General features: G+C 41.2%; 1 protein-coding gene across 1 annotated transcript; it reads left to right on the forward strand.

Annotated features, from left to right (window-relative positions):
• Positions 1-831: 831 nt before the first annotated feature.
• On the forward strand, positions 832-17,072 carry LOC111588188 (ubiquitin carboxyl-terminal hydrolase 31-like). The gene is made up of 16 exons (XM_023298410.3): positions 832-2,466; positions 7,477-7,614; positions 7,840-7,928; positions 9,975-10,067; positions 10,329-10,464; positions 10,663-10,813; positions 11,001-11,181; positions 11,287-11,398; positions 11,504-11,598; positions 12,277-12,354; positions 12,506-12,635; positions 12,992-13,111; positions 13,214-13,439; positions 13,524-13,682; positions 13,771-13,923; positions 14,031-17,072. The coding sequence occupies exons 1-16, from the start codon at positions 1,930-1,932 to the stop codon at positions 15,554-15,556; spliced, it is 3,924 nt and encodes a 1,307-aa protein (XP_023154178.2). The 5' UTR covers positions 832-1,929; the 3' UTR covers positions 15,557-17,072.
• The last annotated feature ends 3,334 nt before the right edge of the window (positions 17,073-20,406 follow it).

Raw genomic sequence — 20,406 nt, forward strand, 5'->3', positions numbered from 1 at the left:
AGCATTATACTATATTCTTATCGAATGTGAAGATTTTCTGTTTTCTGATATTAAACTGAATATCTGTGGATTTTGGGTTACAACTTGCAGACGTCACCTTGGATTTCCTGCCACTTCTTGACAGAGCAAACCATTAATCCCCTGGTTAATACAATAATCAGCACATCGTATCATTGTGAACGTGTTGATTTATTGCAGCCCTAAACTGCAACTAAACGTAAAACTAACCAACAGATGTAAGGGTTAGTGTCGCATATTCATATTTTACAGACATTTTAGGGGTGCTGTTCATAATGACTGGCAATAATATTTTATCACTGTTTATCACTGTGCATTAAGATTTATGATCACTTTGAACTGTACGCTAAAGACGGCACTCTAAGGTGTGACAGACAGTGGATTTTATTTATTTATAAGGCTCTTTCTGCTTGTTTACCACCTTAAAATCCCTCAGTGCTTTCTTTTAATGTGGATCTTCACCATACATGCACAAATACTCTGCAGATGCTGAGCTCGGAAAATCCAATTTTACCCACTGAGCACCTGCAACCTAGAAGAACCTGCAGAACAATGTAAAGCTGGACATCCAGGTTTTTAGGTTCATCTGATTTGACTTCCAGATGTTGTTTTAGTTGATCCATGTGTTTTAAAACTTGAATGCACTCATTGTTGCTTTTATTGTTTCATTACCTTTATATTTTGATATTTTAGTGGTATCCAAGCTTCTTTATAGCCTCTGGAGATATCTAAATGAATGAATGAAGTAACGCTCATGTTTCATTAGCAGCCTTCTTGGGCTCTTTGTTGTATCATGTACTTAAAATAATCCAACTGTTACTATTTTTATTCTCACCGAATGATGCGAGCCAGTAATACATTTCCAATTGCTCCCCTATTGGCTGTCATCGGTGTCCATGCTGTCCAGAAACAGGGCTGTGGAGCCTCATCCAGCATCACATGCCGCTGTACCTGCTCTCTCCTCCAACATGGACCAGTGTTTGGCCCTGACGTCAGCCGTTACCGCCCTGCCTGCAGTGTCGGAGCCTCCAGAAGGAGGAGATGCTGCCGCTGATGCTGCTGATGATGATGGAGACGGGAGAAGCGGCCTCGCCATCCATCCCATCCGCGGGCGGAAGAATTGAGGCGCACGGACCCTGATAAAAGGCGAGTGTCGGGGGAGGTGGTGGTGGTGGTGGGGAAACTTTCGGATGGGGACGCCGAAACGTCCCCCACCTTCCACATCTGGCGCAGGAAGAGATGCCCCGCGGCAGCCGAGGGAGCGGCGGGCTGTGGTGTCGCTCCGGTCGGGGGGTTCCTCAGCTTGGCACGGCTCCGGCGAGCGCGCCCACTGTGGAGGCGATTTAGGGAAGACGTCCACTGGGTAATAAAAAAAATAGAGCATACCTTCTTTTTTTTAGCATCACCGCCGATTTGATGACCAGAAGGTGAAGAAATGGCTTTAAAACGAAGGGTGGAGCTGCGGTTTCTTTAATAAATGATGAGGAATCCCGCTCGGCACTAATTACGCGAGGTTCATTTTGATGTTTATGTCCGACAAACTGCCTCGCCGCCTTGTTTTCGTGGCCGAACAATGCCACCGGTGATGTTATGTCACCGGAGCTAGAGCTGATGATGGCTGCTGGCCGGTGCGGGACGACCCCAGGCATTCATGTAAAGCGCCCTGATAGCGGCTCTCCATGGAGGCTGTTTATGCAATCCGACGCAGTGTTGCAAGTGGGCCGATTTCATGCTGTTTGTCTCCATGTGATATGATCCCCACAACTGCCAGGCCTTTATGTTTCTGTGAAATATGCCCAGGCCCTGCGTAAAACATCACCAAGTGTCCCCGCGCAGGGACGAGCTCTGAATAAAGGGGCGCCCTTCTTTCTGGATTTTTTTAAAAAAGAAGAAGAAACGGGGAAAGCCATCATGTCGAAAGTTGTCAGCAACAAGGAGAAGAAATCCTTCAGCAAGAAGCTGTTCCGGAGGAGCTCGGTGCGCTCCGTGGGCAGCTTCATGAACAGAGTTCTCCGGACTCTGTCCACTCTCTCTCATTTCGGCACCGACGAACAGGCCGAGCAGGACGAGAAGGACGAAGCAACTTTGATCCCGAGCATCACCGGAGGCTCGGTGCCGTCCGACGACAGCGACTGCGGGGGGTTTCCCTTCGGGGACAAGGTTCCGGGGGTGGCCGGGCTCAAGAACCACGGCAACACCTGCTTCATGAACGCCATCCTGCAGTGCCTGAGCAACACCGAGCTGTTCGCAGAGTACCTGGCTCTGGAGCAGTTCAAAGGAGGGGAGACGACCACCAACAACGACAAGGCCAAGTCCAACGGGGTGCTGGTGCAGAAGAAGGCCAGCAGCCAGCAGCAGGAGACCGGGGAGGTGACCGAGCAGCTGTCCGGGCTGGTCCGGGCTCTCTGGACCTTCGAGTACACTCCTCAGCACAGCAGAGACTTCAAGGTAGGCTGAGTGTCCACACAGGGGGCCTCATAGATCTGGGGGGAAAAAAATAAAACATCTCACACAATGCATTAGATTAAATGTAGTCAATGCACAGAGTAGGACAGTAGACAGAGAAATGTAGGTTTGCATCCAACCAGAAGTGCAAAAGAAGCAGTAAAAGTGCAGTGCAGTGAAAAATCACCAAGTGACAGCAGGAGTGTGCACACTCAAAGTATTTCTATTACTTTTTAGGATTTATACATCTTTGACACACTTACTGCTGATTTGACTTTTAAGACTGCTTCTTGTTTGTCTTTTAACAACACTTAAAAAAAATCTATGTCACTCTTTCCTGTTCCTTGTACGTGAAAACCTACTTGGCAATACAACCCTCTAATATAAACAGTTCATGCAAGTGTGCAAGATATATGAATATCCAAGATGTTCAAGTAATGTGTGTAGTATATTCAGTATGATATGGAGTATAAACAGAGTGGTATGAACATATTTCACAGAATAAACTGTTAGCATAGTGGATATAAACCCAAATTAGGTTTAGGTTACACATTTTTTCCTTGTTTTGATGCCATTTCCCATCAGGATCTTAAATGTTAGCAAATGTTTCCACATGCCCCATATGTGCGTTTTAAAAACGTGACAGATGTCGTGTTATTTTCATGGGAATAGTAAATACAGATGGGTATTAGTTGCATAATATAGCCAGTTTGTGCCTCTCACAGACTGCCCTTAATGGTGAATTAGTGAGATGAGCTAAACTATAGGTGAACTCTTGCACAGTTCTACTTTGTGACTATTGGTGGCAAATACAAAAACAAACACATCTTGTTGTGTTCTGTATCAGAATACTGACATCTGTAACAACAAATCCAGGCTTTGTTTAAAAAAAAATCCAAGTGTGATCTTATTTAATGTCATGGAATTCCTTTATTTATCAGAATATTTGCAGAAAGAGAAAACATGGATGATTATTTTTCTTGTCAACAAGCTTTAGAACCTTCATCCTTCTATGTGGCCCCTATGTTTAACCCATTCTCTAATTCTCTAGAGCAAAACCTTTATTTCGCTTTATATGAAACATTCATGTTATTTTCTGCCTTTGATCGAGGATTAGTTTCCATACAGAGGCTTGCAGTTATGATTACAGTTTATGTAATACTTAAACTTACAAATGGCCTTTTTATAGTAGAATAAATCCTAATAAAACAGGCAAAGCCAGTGTTCGCAGGCTAACACTCCTTTTTTTTACAAGCCTGCTTTAGCTGGTCAGCTGAGACCTCAGTCCGAGAGCTGAGCTGTAATAAAACTCCTCTTTTTTAGGTTTTATTTTTGACTCCATCATTGTCTGTCCCACACTTACCAGCTTTTGTTCCTGCCTCGTTTTCATCATTTCACCTCTTAAACCTGAATCCTGCCTCTGAAAAGTTTGCCTGTCACGATCACAGAGGTTTGTTCTTTCGCAACAGGGACGCCTTTTGTGGGTCTCTTTTTTTGTCTGATAGCCTAGTTTTCAAAAGTTCAAAATTCAAAATGGAGAGAAACGAAATTGAACAGGGCCATACAGCACGTTCTTTATTCTTGATGGTGTTGCTATTTCTATCCATTTCTTTCTACCTTGGTTGCCAGCCAGAGCAGGAAGAGTCTGATTGGAAACAGATTATCCTTATCAGGGTAAGAGGTGTTGATTATGCTCAAATTAATAGGGAAATAAAGAGCAGGCACTTTGATAAAGAACATTTATAAAACTTAATGTCCTAATTTGAAATAAATTAGAGGTTTTTTCTATTGCTAATTTGAATTGCTGAGGCTTGTAACATGTCAGAATGTTACTTTTTAAAGCATTATTACTGATATGTTTATGAGGACATGCAGTAGGAACATTGCTTTTATTTCTAATATTTGTCTATTAATTGTCTCTTCAGATGGACAAAAAATGTATTTTCCTGATTTACGTAACAACTGCAAGTGCATCTAATTGAACGTATTTTCCTGGTCGGTGTACATTACAGCGCACATGCGAAGGCTTCGTGCTTCTTGTCTTAGACCACAATCTGAGCCGAAACTGAGAGCACTTAAAGATCATTAGAGGCGTCTGTAATAATAACGCGGGGGAATTATCCGCTGTCTCACAATCCATTTTCTCTCAGAGGCGGCTGGTTTGAGGATTATGTTGTTGTACGCGATCAAAACTGCCCAAGAGCACAATCTGTACCTGCTCTCATTGAACATCCTACAAGAGATGAGGGACGTTTACTGTTTGTGAAAAGTGGTACTTAATTTAACCGAGTGATTGATGGAGAAACAATGGCAGTGGTCTGTGCACAGCTCAGTCTAACTGATATCAGAGGCTAAAAGAGTTACTGTCATGCAGGGCCGCTGTACATGCTCCTTTACAGTAAGTAAAAATGTGATCAGTGGTTTTTGTCAGTATTGTAGACATCCATGCACTAAACAAGTTATCTGAATGCCTGCTGGACAAATTCTACTTTTGCTCTGTCTTGTGATTTCATTGTGGCAATTAGGTCATATTTCTGTAAAGGCAAATCAGACTCATTAGATTTTGTATTTTAATTTTTTGTCTGGATTTAGCTCATCAAAATGAACAAATATTCACTTTTGTTTTTCAAAGCTTACAAATTTAGCGAAAAATTCAAATACATAATTTCAATGCAAAAAATTTCAAAAACTTTCACAATTCAAAATCTGATGAATCTGTTTTGCTTCCATGTATTTCCTCGACATGAATTTGTCATAGTTAACCTTTTAAGGATCTACATGTTCTGCTTGTCTTTCAAGAACCCATATTATGCACATTTACAGGTTTAGAATTAAATTTCTTTCAGGTCTACTAATATATGTTTACCTGTGTTTTGATTTTAAAAAACACATAATTCTCTCATTGTGAACGATGCAACAGCCCTTTTTATTCCCCTCTGTCTGAAATGCTCCATTTTTCCTGAAAAGCTCTGATTGGTCTGCCAGCCACAAAGCAGATGTTATGCAACTGTAACATGATGATGTAAACAAGTACAGGAAAAAAGCCTCGACTTCAAGCGAGGCATTACAGTCAGGTGAAAATAGTTTTCTGTGAGAGAGAATAACTCCCTTTGGTGTGGATTTTGGGTTTTGTAAGTTTACACAACCTTTATGTGTCTCCAAAAGCTAAAAAGCTGAAAAAGCCTAATATGGGATTGTTTACACTGCAAGTTTTACCAACATATCACTTAATTTAAATGCACATCCAAGAACCAGAAGTGAGCACTCCACCAATTTCACACTCAAAGATGAGTTTGTTTCTCAGGAAGAGTCCCACTCAGTCTGTTGTGTAATGACTGTTGATGATGTTGTATGAGAAAATAAACCTGGTGATGTGATTGGGGCTTTCTCAGATTGGATGTGAGATTCAAATAGAAAGGCTGGAGGTCTGAAAGGCAGGGACATTTATTTGGCAGGGAAAGACTAACAACTGATGCTATTGAGTTGCATTACAGAAACTGTACTACTAGTTTTCTAGTAGTACTAGCTGCTGAAACAGACGATATGTCAACTTATGTAGCAACCAGCCCTCAATTACAGGGAAGTGCAACACTAAACTGTTGGAGTATCTCTTTAAATGATAACACTGGCTGATGACGTGCTCAAATGAAATTACCCACCACTACAAATGTCATGACATATGTGTATTGACAATAATCCTGATATTCAAAAAATAATACAAAATATATGGATTATGTTGATATTAAAGCTGAACTATTGATGGATTTCACACTGAAATCACAATTTCAAATAATCCAGTAAGCAAACTGCAAAGGCTACAATTTAGGATTTATGTTTCGTGGTGGCTCTGACACGGAGTTTCAACTGTTATATCAGTGATTTTACATATTAAAGCCATCCTCCATGTGTGACAGTCACACTTTTGATGGTGTCAGTGCTCCATAACATGTGTTTAATATTGAACTGAGGCAAGAATTATGTCACAAATCAAATCGCAAACGCAGTATCTGCCAGAAAAGTTGAAAAATTGCAGTTAGGTGTTTTCTACAAATTGCTTGTCCTTAATAGATATCATGTTAATATTAGACATATTGTAAATAATCTAATTCTAGTACATGTCAGGTTGATTGTACAAGATAATAGGAGGAGGTATAGCACCTACGCACTGGCTGCGATATCAGAAGAGATGACAGATGAGTGCAAGACACCTGAAAGAAAAGCATTTTTCTTATTTTTTAATTTTTCAGGGGATTTTTTTAATCAATATCGTAAATTGTTTTGGCCACAATCATCATATAGTGAAAATGTGCTATCATGACAGCCTTGCCTACCTTATTAAAGCAGTTGCCTCACTCTTGTTTTGTGAGTTTTAATGTAATTGTGCAAATTCTACATTATAATGATCTAACTGACAATCTTTTGCAAAAAATAATCCCATATCATAGACAGCTTCTACACACAGCAACCCAGTTCACTGGACACACTATGAGTGTCAAAGTGCTGTTTCAAAGAGACTCAGATGCATAGAAAATGAATCTTTAATATCCACTCAGATGACCTTTCACACAACCTTTGTGGTCGAGCCTCTGAAGGAAGTCTGGCTCTTTGGTTTTGTACAAGCTGAGGCTGCCTTCGTAATCCTTTCAAAATGAGGTGGACTGTCCCACAGGAGATGCTGAGAAGGTACACAGCGCTCAGTCCCGTCATATCTTTGACCTTGTGTGACATTTGATAGCCGGTGAGTAGAGGTGACTTCACAGCTGCCAGTCTGGGTGGCTCTGTAGAGTACAAACTGTTGTCATCTCCAGCAGCTAATTGTTTAAGGTTAAGCTGCAGTTCGTGTCCTTGCTTTAAAAAGCTTGTACAACTCTGCTGACCTTTAGGATTCTGCTGATCAGCGTCCTGGTCAAACACACTGAATATTTTATGATCAGGCAAACACAAGTGGTTCTCGCTGCACTACAAACCTTCCTCTGTTTTTGTACACTAAAACCCAGTTTGTTCGTTCTGCAGAATGTGGTGTCGAAGAGCGCCCTTCAGTTCAAGGGAAACTCTCAGCACGATGCCCAGGAATTCCTCCTCTGGTTACTTGACAGAGTTCATGAAGACCTCAACCAAATCATCCACCCAGACATCAGACCCCCCAGGAAGGTAAACACCAATTTAGATCACAGTTAGATGTTACAGTTGTATTACAGAGGACTCTATAATCAATATTTATCAATATTTTTAATGCTTTAACGGAATGTTGAGCCATTTGTGGGATCAATATTGTAATAAACTGAATGTGATGATATTTTAAACTGTGCTTCTTGTGGTGTTATTTATCATGCAGTTATTGTCAAGTAATTGTTTGGTGTCTTCTTGTTTTTCCAGCCTCCAGTAGAAGAAGAAACTGTACCTGAAGGATCTCCACTACCAGCACCTGGCTCTTTTGTACAGGAGCTGTTTCAGGCACAATACAGGTGAGATTATCAGCTGTTGATATTTACACCTCAGTCTTATCTGTTTAACATTGTGTTAATATTATAAAAGTGCCATTTATAGTAGTTTTTAAAAAAAGCCCACAATATATTAAATCTTCTATGAAGACTGTCTGCTGTATGTCACATGACCCAAGTTTTCAACTTTGGTTTTATGATAAATTTACACATTTGAATGGAAACACTAATCACAAGTTGAATCAGGATGGTTTTGCACAACATAATTGTGTCTCCATTGTGCTACTAGAAGTAGTGTTTGACTTTTTAGGAAACATATTCCACAAATTTCAGAGTAATTTGATATTTTGAGAAATAAATAAAGTGACAGACCAACACCTGCAAAAGTAACACGACAACAAACAAAACAAATAAACAGCCTGACTGATGCTTGATCTTTGGAGCCAGTACTGATATTGAAATATCAACCAATAGTCTTTATGTTATATGAGTTATATTTGAAAGAGTAAATGATGAGATATTTGTTTATTAACTTTCCAACAATGTATTTCACAAAGTAGTGAACAACTTACTGTGAGGAGACCACTTTACTCCACATCACTGTCAGCTTATCTGTGATGCGTACTCTGCTACATGTGCTGCAGATAGTAGTGAGAGTATTGTAAACAAGGGAGGTTTAGGTGTTCTGCTGGACAAACTGTGTTACAACACTAAGGATGTTAGTGATTAAGTATAGATCAATTAATTGCTGTTAATCATTGAACCAGTTAAAAATAAAAATACGTGACAAGGCAGATGGAAACGTCAGAAAATGTTTTGTGGATTAGCTGTAGTGCCTGGTTGTAGTACCTCTTAATACTTAAAGATGGAAGACTGCAGCTCGCTTGTGTTCAATATTGTAGCAACCAGAGGAGGTGTTCGATGGACTACAGACAGGTCGATGTTGGCAAGCAGAGAGCATTCATTCATTCACTCAACCTTTATTTAAATCGTTGATAGCAAACCATCATCTAGAATTGTGTCGAGAGCAGAGTCAACAGAATAAAAGGCAACAATTAACAAGGCAACAGTGCAGTCTGTGATCCTGGACTAAATCAACAGATACAGCTGCTCCAGCCTTCAGTGTCTGCTGCAAAATGTTCCAAGTGTGGGCAGCAGAAAAGCTAAAAACATTTACCGAATTTAGAGTAAGCAATTAAGATTTCAAGTGTTAGCCAGTCACTTAAACGAGTCGATTGTTTGATTTTTGGACCAATTTAACTGGGAAGTTATGTATTTTGCAATACCCATTTAGTGCTTTTGTGAGCATTTAGCATTTAGCCACCATGACAGAGACATCTGTGGCTGTTAAAGGCTTCTGGTTCGAGCAATGGTATTGACAATTAGCTGTTGTTTACTAGGGCAGCGTCCTAGAATCAAGAAGTTAATGTGTGCAAATTACATTTATGGCAAATGTTAGGTGTCTGTGATTTGGAATGTATTCACCAGTATATGGTAAAATGCCTACTGTAGTTCAAAACTTTGAATAATTAGCTGACTATTGATTGATAATGTGGCCGACTAGTCCCAAAGAGAATTGTGTAGAATTTGTATCCTCATATGACACATTTTCTAAATCACCTCAAGCACCATTTTCTGCGTCATGTTCCCTTAAAAAAAAAAAAAAAAAACAGATAAATGAGTTCACTGATACAATTGGTCAACCCATATATCAGTCAAGCTTTAAACTGCACCTAGTTTACAGGAGTTTATGTACCTGATTATTTCTTGGCTGGAAGCAGGGACCTGGAGTTTTATCAACACAGCAAAACAATAGTAACTCCAGTGAAGCCATTACTGGTTTTCTGCTTCAGTTTTTGCACTAAATGAACAAGTGATTGAAGAATATAACAAGTTAATTAGAGAGGTTTCCAGGTGCTGGTTGGCTGGTTTTGTAACCCCTTTGAAAGGCTAACTCTTTTTCCCATTTCCTGTCTTCATGGTTAACTGAGCTGACTGTCGATGTCTTTAAAATGATAAATTAGTGAAATTTAATTTGCATTTAACTATTCTCCTCTTGTCTCTGTTCAGGTCCTCCCTGACTTGCCCTCACTGCCAGAAACAGAGCAACACCTTTGATCCTTTCCTCTGCATCTCACTGCCAATCCCGGTACCTCACACACGGTAAGGTGACTCTGCATCTAGTTTACAAGTAAGACAATAGCTGTCAGACGGAAAAAAAAAAAAGTCCCTGTATCCAAAAATGCAGTGAGACAAGATCCAGTCTGAACCCAGCATTAAAAAGACTGTCAAGTCCAGCGGAGACAAACACTGTGAAAGATGTGACAGGAGAAAGCTAAAATTAGAAGATGCTGTCTATCTTTGAAACATCAGTCCAGCCACAGTTAGAAACAGCCAATTAATGTGAGTGTTTTTGTGTTGCAGGCCTCTGTATGTGACAGTGGTGTACCAAGGAAAGTGCTCCCACTGTATGAGAGTCGGGGTGGCGGTGCCTCTGTCTGGCACCGTGTCCAGGTTGAGACAAGCTGTGGCCCAAGAGACCAAAATCCCTGCCCAACAGGTCGGTTAAAAGTTCCTGTTTTAAGGCTGTTAATGTATCAAAATTAAGAGGATTAAAGATGTTTTGTTTTAGGAAAATTGCACAGTCAAGGAGCCAGCAGAGAATTTGATGGTTTTATTTCTTGTGGTATTTCTTGTACTTGTTACTCCAACGAATAAATCAACCCACTCGATGTTTTTGTTCTCTGTCTCTGCTCAGATTGTCCTCACTGAAATGTACTACGACGGCTTTCATCGCTCCTTCTGTGACGACGACGACGACCTTGAGATCATTCAGGAGAGCGACTCCATCTTTGCCTTCGAGACACCTGAGCTATTCAGACCGGAGCAGATCCGCTCCAAGCGCGGCGGTACCACATCCTGTTTATTCCCCGAAAATTAGTTTAGCTCTTTGTCTTGTTACGGCCAGAGGAGCTCTGATTAGATTAAATGTGGACTAATATTGGGGTGAAATCATTTTCAGGAAACTGCTACACAAACTGATCAGCATGTTGGATTGATTTTTGAAGTCATTTTCTTTATGTGTGTTCATTCCAGGAAGCCCACATGCAAATCTCAATCAGAACAACCTGAAGTATGGCACAGATAACAACAGGATATCCACACAAATACAAGAGCCTACAACACCACCTCAGAGTCCCAATAAGAACAGTGGACAGGCTGAGAAAATTGTCCTGCTGGTGTGCAACAGAGCCTGCGCTGGACAGCAAGGACGCAGGTACGATAGATGGATGGATGGATGGATGGATGGATGTATGGATAGATGGATGGATGGATGGCAATAAGGTGCCACAAATGCTTGTTGTTTTTGTAATTCCTGCAGGTTTGGCAATCCATTTATTCTATACTTGGAGCGTACAGTGACATGGGATATTCTACAGAAAGAGATCTTGGAAAAGATGAAGCATCTTTTGCGCCCTGGAGTCTTTGTGCAGGTGAATATTCTTAGCGTAGACTTATGCACACAAGCCTTTATATGTTCAATAATCTTTTAATTACACTTGTGTGTTTTATAATGTCTTATCCTTGATGGTGTGTAGGTAGGGCCCTTCACTTTGCGAGTGGTCGGAGTGGTTGGAATCACATATCTGTTGCCTCAGGAGGAGCAGCCGCTCTGCCATCCCTCCGTGGAGAGGTAATGTCACGTCTCACCACGTGGAGGCAGCATTAACCCATTTCAATTACATAAATCTTGCAGCACGTTCAGTTCACCTGAAGTTGATTGAAGAGCTACAGTATGTCTTCAGTGGTATTGATGTTAAAACATCTCCTGAGATGTGTAATAGCTTTTCAGTTTTTTATGGATTTTCTTCTAAGAAGGTGTTGACCTCTGGTTGTTGCATGGATTTTTTTCAAATGAAAAGAATGAGAAAAAAGGACATTTGTTCCACTGCTGCTACACAATTAAACAGACTAGAAACTCTCAGCCTAGTTCGAGTTTAAGTTTGACACAATATAGTGCTTCTTTTTTGTAGTTTGACAAAACTTTAAATTAGTCTGCCAAAACTTAAAATTTCAAGCCGTGTTTGAGTTAAAGTTTGACACACTGTAGCCCTTCTTTTTTTAGGTTGCCAAAACTTTAGATTTCCATTTGTGCTGCTGTTTTTTGCAAACAGGAAGATATCTGGACTATGAGCATACCAAATAATATGATCTATTTGAACATAAATACTCATTGTATTGCCTTGTGGAGCAAAATATAAAAGTGGTATTCCTTCAAATCATTCTGTGCTGTTATAATTCTACATGTGAGTGTCAGTTAATTGCATAAAATGTAAAACATAATGTAAATTGCTGCTCTAATTTTCATCAGGGCGTTCAAGTCCTGCGGTCCTGGGGGGCCACCTCATGTCAAAATCGTGGTGGAATGGGACAAGGAGACGAAAGACTAGTAAGTGTGAGACCTTCATTAAGCTCAGGGCAGATGTGTGAGTTGTTACGTCTCCTCTCAGATCTGTGTATTTTATCGTGAGTACACACAGTAACCGTCTTTTGAAGTTCTGCGTGATCCCTCTGTGACTTGTGCCGTGTCACGCCCACAGTCTGTTCAAAAGAACGGAGGATGAATACATCCCAGATGCTGAGAGTGTGCGTCAAGTGAAGGAGCAGCATCTGCAGCCTCAGACCTGCTCCTTAGCACAGTGCTTTCAACTCTACACCAAAGAGGAACAGGTAGGCTGCAGCTGATATCATGGGAACATTACTAATACTGAATGCATATTTGGATTATTTTATGTTATTATTCTTTGCTGCATGCTGGTATTCATCTGCAGTTTGAGCCCGTCTCTCTAATGCAGGAGAATATTGAAAATGTTGATTGGAAGTGAGTGAGGTAGCATCTAAGACTGAATTGAGAGAGATGTGTTCTAGAATCTAATTTTCAGCCAGTATGCCACAATTTATACATACTGATAAATTAGCATGGGATTAAATTTAAATTATAAAACCAAAAAACAACATTATAAAACTAGAGAGAAAATAGACTTTACTTGCTTTCTAATGAGGGCATTTCTTTGCATTATTTCCAGCTTGCTCCTGATGATGCATGGCGATGTCCACACTGTAAGCAGCTTCAGCAGGGCAGCATCAAACTCAGTCTGTGGACGCTGCCAGACATCCTCATACTTCACCTGAAACGCTTCAGACAGGTACCGGTGCAGATGAAATAGAGATGATGTCTTTTACTCTCTTTGAACTGCTTTTAAAAGAACTTGATGTTCAAAAATGGCACAAATGTGTTGCAACTTCAGGATGCCGATCGACGAATGAAGATGCAGAACATGGTGAAGTTCCCGCTCACAGGTATGGACATGGCACCCCATATGGTAAAGAGGAGCCAGAGCAGCTGGAGTCTCCCCTCCCACTGGTCACCATGGAGACGTCCTTATGGGATGGGTCGTGATCCGGAGGACTACCTTTACGACCTGTACGCAGTGTGCAACCATCATGGGACCATGCAGGGAGGACACTACACAGGTAATGGAGCTCCATACACAACGGGTAGGTTTTTCAGAAAAGCTCACCAGGATGTTTCCAATAATTTGTTGTATTGTCTTCCAGCCCACTGTAAGAACTCCATCGATGGACAGTGGTACTGCTTTGATGACAGCGATGTTCATCCCATATCTGAAGATGAGGTCTGCAAGCAGACTGCTTACATCTTGTTCTATCAGAGACGTGCAACAATCCCTTCTTGGTCTGCAAACAGCTCTGTGGGAGGTAATTTGCACTGATATTAGATATTAGTCTCTGAAACACGTGTGAAATAAGCTGTCCCTGTTCAACCGCTGCGTGTTCGGCTCTTTAGGCTCCACCAGTTCTTCTTTATGTGAGCACTGGATCAGTCGGCTGATGGGAAGCCGTCCGCCCAGCCAAGCTTCATCTGGTTCCTCCAGACGCACGTCACTGGCTTCGCTCTCGGAATCTGCGGAGTTTGCTGGTGAACGGAGCGAGGACGATGGTGAACGCTCATTCAAAAACACACCTTGTTTTCATGGCTTATAAGGTGACACGCACAAATATTTTCCTGATGAATCTAACATTGATTTGTATCTTTCCACCACGTAGGCCTATCAACCCGACCAGCAGTGAGAGGAATGCAACGGCAAACATTCTCCTCGAGATCTTCCATCGCCAGCCCTCTAGTGCTGAGTGAAAACGGCACCAAACCATCCTGGCCCCACTCCGCTAAGCTCCAGCTCCGTTCCAACTCTCCCTCTCGCTTCTCCTTGGAGTCCCACTCCTCATCGCCGACTCTGGAGAGGATAGGAGAGGTAGTTGATAGCCAGCTGTCAACCTCCTTCACTGGGTCACCTAAGCCGGACAGACTGTCAGGGGCCAAGTCAGGCCTTGCTGCTTTGGATGCTAATGCAGGCACTAAGAGGCTCATAGAGCAGGTGCACTCCAAAGCTGTGGCCCAGGCCGAGCAGAGGCTCTCCCTCCAGACGGGAGATAACAATGTAGTCAATGCTGCCGAACAGGTCAGTCCTCGACATGGCGTAGCTGCAAAGGAGCCCAAACAAAGAAATGGGGCTGCAGACAGCACTGGTGCTAAAAGGACCTCAACCAAGACCGGGATAGAGAGTGAAAGGAGTCCCAAGAAGCGTCCTGCCACTTCCTCAACATCATCCAGCTCTCTCTCTCCTGCATCTCCTGCCATTGACAAGTCACCGTCTCGAACTCAGTCCAAGAGTCCAAAGCCCAAGGACAAAAGCGATGGACCAGCTAAAGCTAGCAAGAGTGGATCCTCAAGAACAGCGACCCCCTCCAAGAAAGGATCGTCCCAAACCCCAGAGGTATTACATCCTGACTCTGCCCAGCAGAGGAAGAGTGGTTCTCCAGCATCGCAGAGCTCACACCCTCCAAGGAGGACTTCACCCAGAGGGGGAGGTGAAAAAAGCTCAACCTCAGCAAGGACTAGAGCAGCAGACAGGAGCACTAGTCGTGACTCCTCACGGACCAGTGCAGTGTCAGACAGGAAAACTACCCATGGAGGTCCTCCTTCCAGACAGAGTGCTGCTAGTAGAGCAGAAAGCAGGCCAGGTAGGGCTGGTGAAGAAAGAGGAGCCGGCCGGAGCTCAAGTAGTAGCTCCTCCATGACTAGTCTCCGAACCTCAAGTGTAGGTGCTTCCTCTGCGAGTGCAGCTCCACCTTCACGTGGACCTCGAAGGAACAGTAAGACAGAGGACAAAGGTCTGTCCTTCTTTAAAACTGCTCTGAGGCCCAAAGAGGCCCGTAAACCGAGCGATAGTGGGAAATCAGGGGCGGGAGAATCTAAAGGAAGTCCAGAGGATGGTGGTGGAGATGCAGCTCGAGAAGGAAGCTCACATGGAGCGAGTAAAAAAGCCCAGAATGTGGCTTCGGAGGCCCAGACTAACGTGACCGCAGCCAAAGACAAGGAATCATCTAAAACATCAGCCGCAGCTAAACATTCACTGCTGCCCTCCACAAAATCGAAGCTCTCTGGAGCAGAAACGACCACCCAGTCGTCTGCCAGTGCAAAGGACCCTTCAAAGAAAGAGCCTGCTAAAAAGACTATACAGTCCAGGAAGATCCCCATCAACTCCACACAAACTAGCCAGAGATCCAAGTGATGCTAATTTGAGGGCCTGATAAGAATCTCTCAAGTGCAGCTCAGAGGTGTTTTAACCATCAAACTAGACCAAGCGTCTGTCAGACAACTTTAAAGCACCTGTAGCTCTTCAGTGGTCACTGAATACCAGCTGCCATACCGGACACTTGCTGTCCACATTGTTAAATAGTTATTTAGGAATGGATTTTAACAAAGCACTTTGTATGGATTGCATTGATTTTGAGGAATATTATACTGTATTGTAAATACGCATGGACATGTATTGAAATTATTGCCTTGTTCTGTCTGTAGCATTGTTGGGCAAAGAATGTCTAAGCAGGAAGGTGAAAATAAAAGTCACTTTGCACAAGATGGAAAGCAGATATAATGGTGGAAAGATACTCAAACATGGACTACTCAGTCACCAAAGGAAGTTTACTGGTAGTTTTTAAACATGCTGATGCAGTGAAATATTTTCAAAAAGTCTTTATGTACAGCTCTCCTTCCATATCGAGAGCCATATGTCAACAACAACATCAGTGCCTCAGATAATCATAGAGAAGTATTTAATCTAAATTGTATAACTGCAGGTGTTGGTAAATTTGTAATTCAATTTTAATATGTATTAAGCACTGAAAATGTAATTTCAAGTTAAAAAAAAACCCACACAATTAAGCCTATTTAACCTGAAATGCTGTTTACATATGCTCTTTGATGTGATAATTCTGCAGCAGCCTTTAAGAAGTATTTTTTTGTCCAGAAAGAACGTGGAGAGGCTGAGGTTGAGGAGGAGCGCAGGAATGAAGCATGTGTCGTTGGTGTGAAACGCCTAGAGATCTTGGATTGTTCTCAATGTTTGTGTTTGTTTATTTTTTTTAAATTACAAATAATAACCTGTTATCCCTCAGACATAACTCCTCACCCACCTTTGCCCTCCAGCTGCTGATGCCAACACTTTTACCGTGGTTTTCCTCATGGGGGAATCGACCTCCTCTGACTGCCAGACATCTCCAAACATTCCTCTCTGATGAACACAGGGTAATGTAAAAAAAAAAAAAGAAAAATCACACAACAGCCAGACGACACATTCAAATACAGCTCAGATGCCTTTCATTCAACACCATACATGTACATAGAGCATTATGGTGCGTTTGAGTCCGCCCCGTCCTCACGCTTGTGCACATCTTTAGCTTGCATTACAGAGTCCGCCTAACAACGCACTGACATAGACTGAGAAAAGAGTTCACCGTTCTTGAAGTGTATGACAGTTGTTGCATGATAAATTGCTTATGCATGCACTTAACTATGCAAGCAGATTCTTGCTGATGCCCACACTGAGTATGTAGAAGTGCTACTCTTGGATGTGTTATTTATTTCTAACTGTATATTTTTCCAAATGCCAGCATCAGAGAGCATGTCGAGGCATCCTTTATTAAAGCTTTGTTTGCACATTTCTTCAAAGTAATAGACATTTTTGTATGAATGATAAGTATTGCTCATTTACCCTCTCCAAGTAAATCAGCTCACTTGCAAATTAATGTTTTCTGTATTGTATTCATTTGTCTCACAGGTTTTCCCGCCGCACAATTCCACTTTTTAACAGTTTTCAACGAAACATTGATGCAGTTTACAACTTGTGGTGTAGAATATTTTTACCTGATCTTATTATTATTATTAGTCCAAAGACCCAATTACAGGCTTTGTGTCTGGCTCTGATTATACATTTTGACAGACCGGGAGCAATCGAGATGAGATTCAGTCTGTGTAACCACGCTATCTTCTGCTTTTGTCTGAAGATCAACAAAAATAATAATGATGATGTGCAATATGTATATATATATTGACTTGTTCTGATTTCAGCTCTTGTATGTCTCAAAAGAACCTACAATACTGATATCTTGACAGAAAAAGCTATAAACAAAAAAAAATAATTCACTGTGAATCACTGCACTGATCATTAACTAATTATGTACCGAAGACAAATTTATCAGTGGCAGTTATAATAATAATAATAATAATAATAATAATAATAATAATAATAATAATAATAATAATAATAATAATAATAACAATAATAACAATAATAACAATAATAATAGCAGTATACTGTGGATTTACTGAATGTCACATTCAAGGAGGAGTTTTTATCACTAGTCCAAGCAGCTTGACCATAAACTGCTTTCTGGCTCATGTGGTGCAGAATAAATCAAATCTCTTCAGTGCCTGGTGGATACAGCGTATTACACCCAACACATGCAGTATATGAACTGACATCTGTACCAACTTTCAACCCTTGCAGTGTTGACGACATGTATAAATATAGCGAGGAATTATTCATTTGCACAAATGCCTGAGAGTGACCGAACATTTTTATTTTTCCATTACTATTCTGTGATGTCATATTCTGAAATGTACTGTGCTCATCTTCTTTCGAGGGGTAGCAGTGCGTGTTGGCATTGATTTGGCAATGCGAGATAAATAAAATTCTGCCATTCAATAACCTTTTGTTGACGTGCAGCTTTGGGTGCTTTGTTTTCCATTATTTGCTTATGGGACCGTTTGTTTCTTCACACTTCTCATTGCCTCCACTTGGTGGTGCTCAGTGTTTGCCAGAAAATCTCAGTGCACCCAAATATAATGAGTTAGGGAAATAAAGCAACACTCGACGGAATTTGCTCCTGACAAATGCCCTTCAATTTGAACTTGTGGGATTATTAAGATATATAATGGTGTCAAATCTAATGCTGTCAGTAGGGGAGATGATATGTTATTAAACTACAGCACCATCATTTATTTAGAGCTGATTCAATTGCGCCTTTATTAGTTTGGCCCAAGGCTGGGCATATTAAGAGATAATGTTGCCTCTTTGTCTTTCTATTCTTGTAATTTTGGATAACAGTCATCAGTTTGGGGAATTGCATTTTCACCCTCTCACTTCTCACCTCTTGTGCAGTCAGGAAAGTGATGAAACTTTAAAAATTGCCCGTGGCGTGATGGGGTTGCAACATGCAGCAGGAAGGTTGTATATCTGTGGAGAAAAGAGCATTTTTTTCAGCATTCTCGAGAAAAAATATCAGGTTCTTCATTAAATATGCACGTATGAATGTAATTAAAAAATTCACAGACTGCAACCCAGCACAGGATCATTCTGTCAAGCAGCCAGGCTCCTCTAGTGCTGAAATCAATAATCATTGCCAGTTGTATCAGCTCCAAGAGAGCATCATTAGCAAGACCTCAGTGGAGAATTCAGCAACTTTTATCAGGATTTAACACCAAAACTGTGACATTAAACCTCTTGACTCCTGAACATAATGCGTCTAACTTGCCGAATCAGTTTACATGTTTTGCTTTTGCCACATTAATGTGCTTGATGCATGGTAGAAAGGCAATCTAATTGTATTGATCAATCCAATCTTGGAATCTCTTGGGGCCAAATTCAATCCTTAATGCTGCTGCTAAGTCTCCATTTTGAGACACTCTGTCCCTTGATAGAAACGGACGATGAGCAGGATCTTCATGATTTGCTTTCACTTTTTTCGCTACTTGCTGCTTGGATGGCTCGATGCATTGACTGCTGTGTTGAAGGTGACATACAGAGTGCGGCCGCAGTATCATAAACTCTTCTAAAAGTGTAGCACTACAATATAATCCGGTGTCACAGCCCTGGAACATTGTGAACCTTGCAATTATGTGTGTGCGGACTGTTAATTTAATCGTGTGGCATAATTTCTGCAGCCAGTGTTTGTGGTAATGTTATATGACATCGCTTTACATTAAAATTCATAACAGAGTGCAAAGCTATGATACATCATATCTAATAAACTCGCACTTGCAGTATATATAATGTATTTTTTATAACTCTCTGACACAATTTCATGCACCATAGAGTTATTTAGTAGGATTGTGTTGTTTTTCTATTGCATTAGGATGATGCTGTGTCCACCGTCTGGTACTTTTACTTTATCCATATAGGATCCAAAGGAATCTAAGGCCTTAAGCATTTCATTTATTGTTCCACATTGGCAGAAAACAGAAGAAAGATGATAGACTGTAGCAGAGAAATGAAAAAACTACAAAAATCAAGTGGTTGCAGCTAAACTGAATACTCCTCAAGTCAGATGTCTAGGTATTAGTATATCACAATGCCACTGAAAGAAATAAGGCTTTAAAGAATTCTTAGTTTTTAAGCCTTGACATGGTGGCACTTATCCAGTTCCATTCAAATATTTCTTCTCATGGGGAAACAGATGCAAACAACATGGAGACTGTGGAGAACAATCTGCTGTAACGCTAATAATACTTTACAGTGAGAAAAAAAATAAGCAGAAGGCTGAACAGATCTAGATATAACAGTAATCTGCAGCTAATGTTAGCCTCAAGGGCTAGAATGTTTAGCGTTGCTTGGCAACAGAGTCCACTGCTCCAAGTGCTTCCATGATAATTGGAAACATCCCAATTTTAACTCATAAATATCAAACATATTTGATATTATAGAGGCGTCCTGATGAGTCTGTAAGCAGCTCAGGAGGTTTAAGACTGGATCAGTAAACTCTTCACATTACCCAAATATCTGGGCCAGCTATCATTTTAGACCAACATCCCAGAATAGATTACTTGGATGAGGTGAAATGGGGGTAAATCAGACCAAAACTCCAGCAGCGGGAGCCAGGTCTTATGTGTGTGATGCAATCTGATTCCCAAATCTGTATGGATTTTAAAAGTTCTGCAGTGCGAGGCCGACCCAAAGAACCAATCCTCTCTGTTTGCTGAGGCAGTGAGGATTTTCCATTTCATTATTCCCCTTCAGAATCACTTCCAGTTCGATCGTGTAGGGCTAAATTACTCCAACATTACAACTTGCCAGTGTGCTGC

This window comes from Amphiprion ocellaris, chromosome 18 (genome assembly GCF_022539595.1).
Source record: "Amphiprion ocellaris isolate individual 3 ecotype Okinawa chromosome 18, ASM2253959v1, whole genome shotgun sequence".
NCBI lineage: Eukaryota > Metazoa > Chordata > Actinopteri > Pomacentridae > Amphiprion > Amphiprion ocellaris.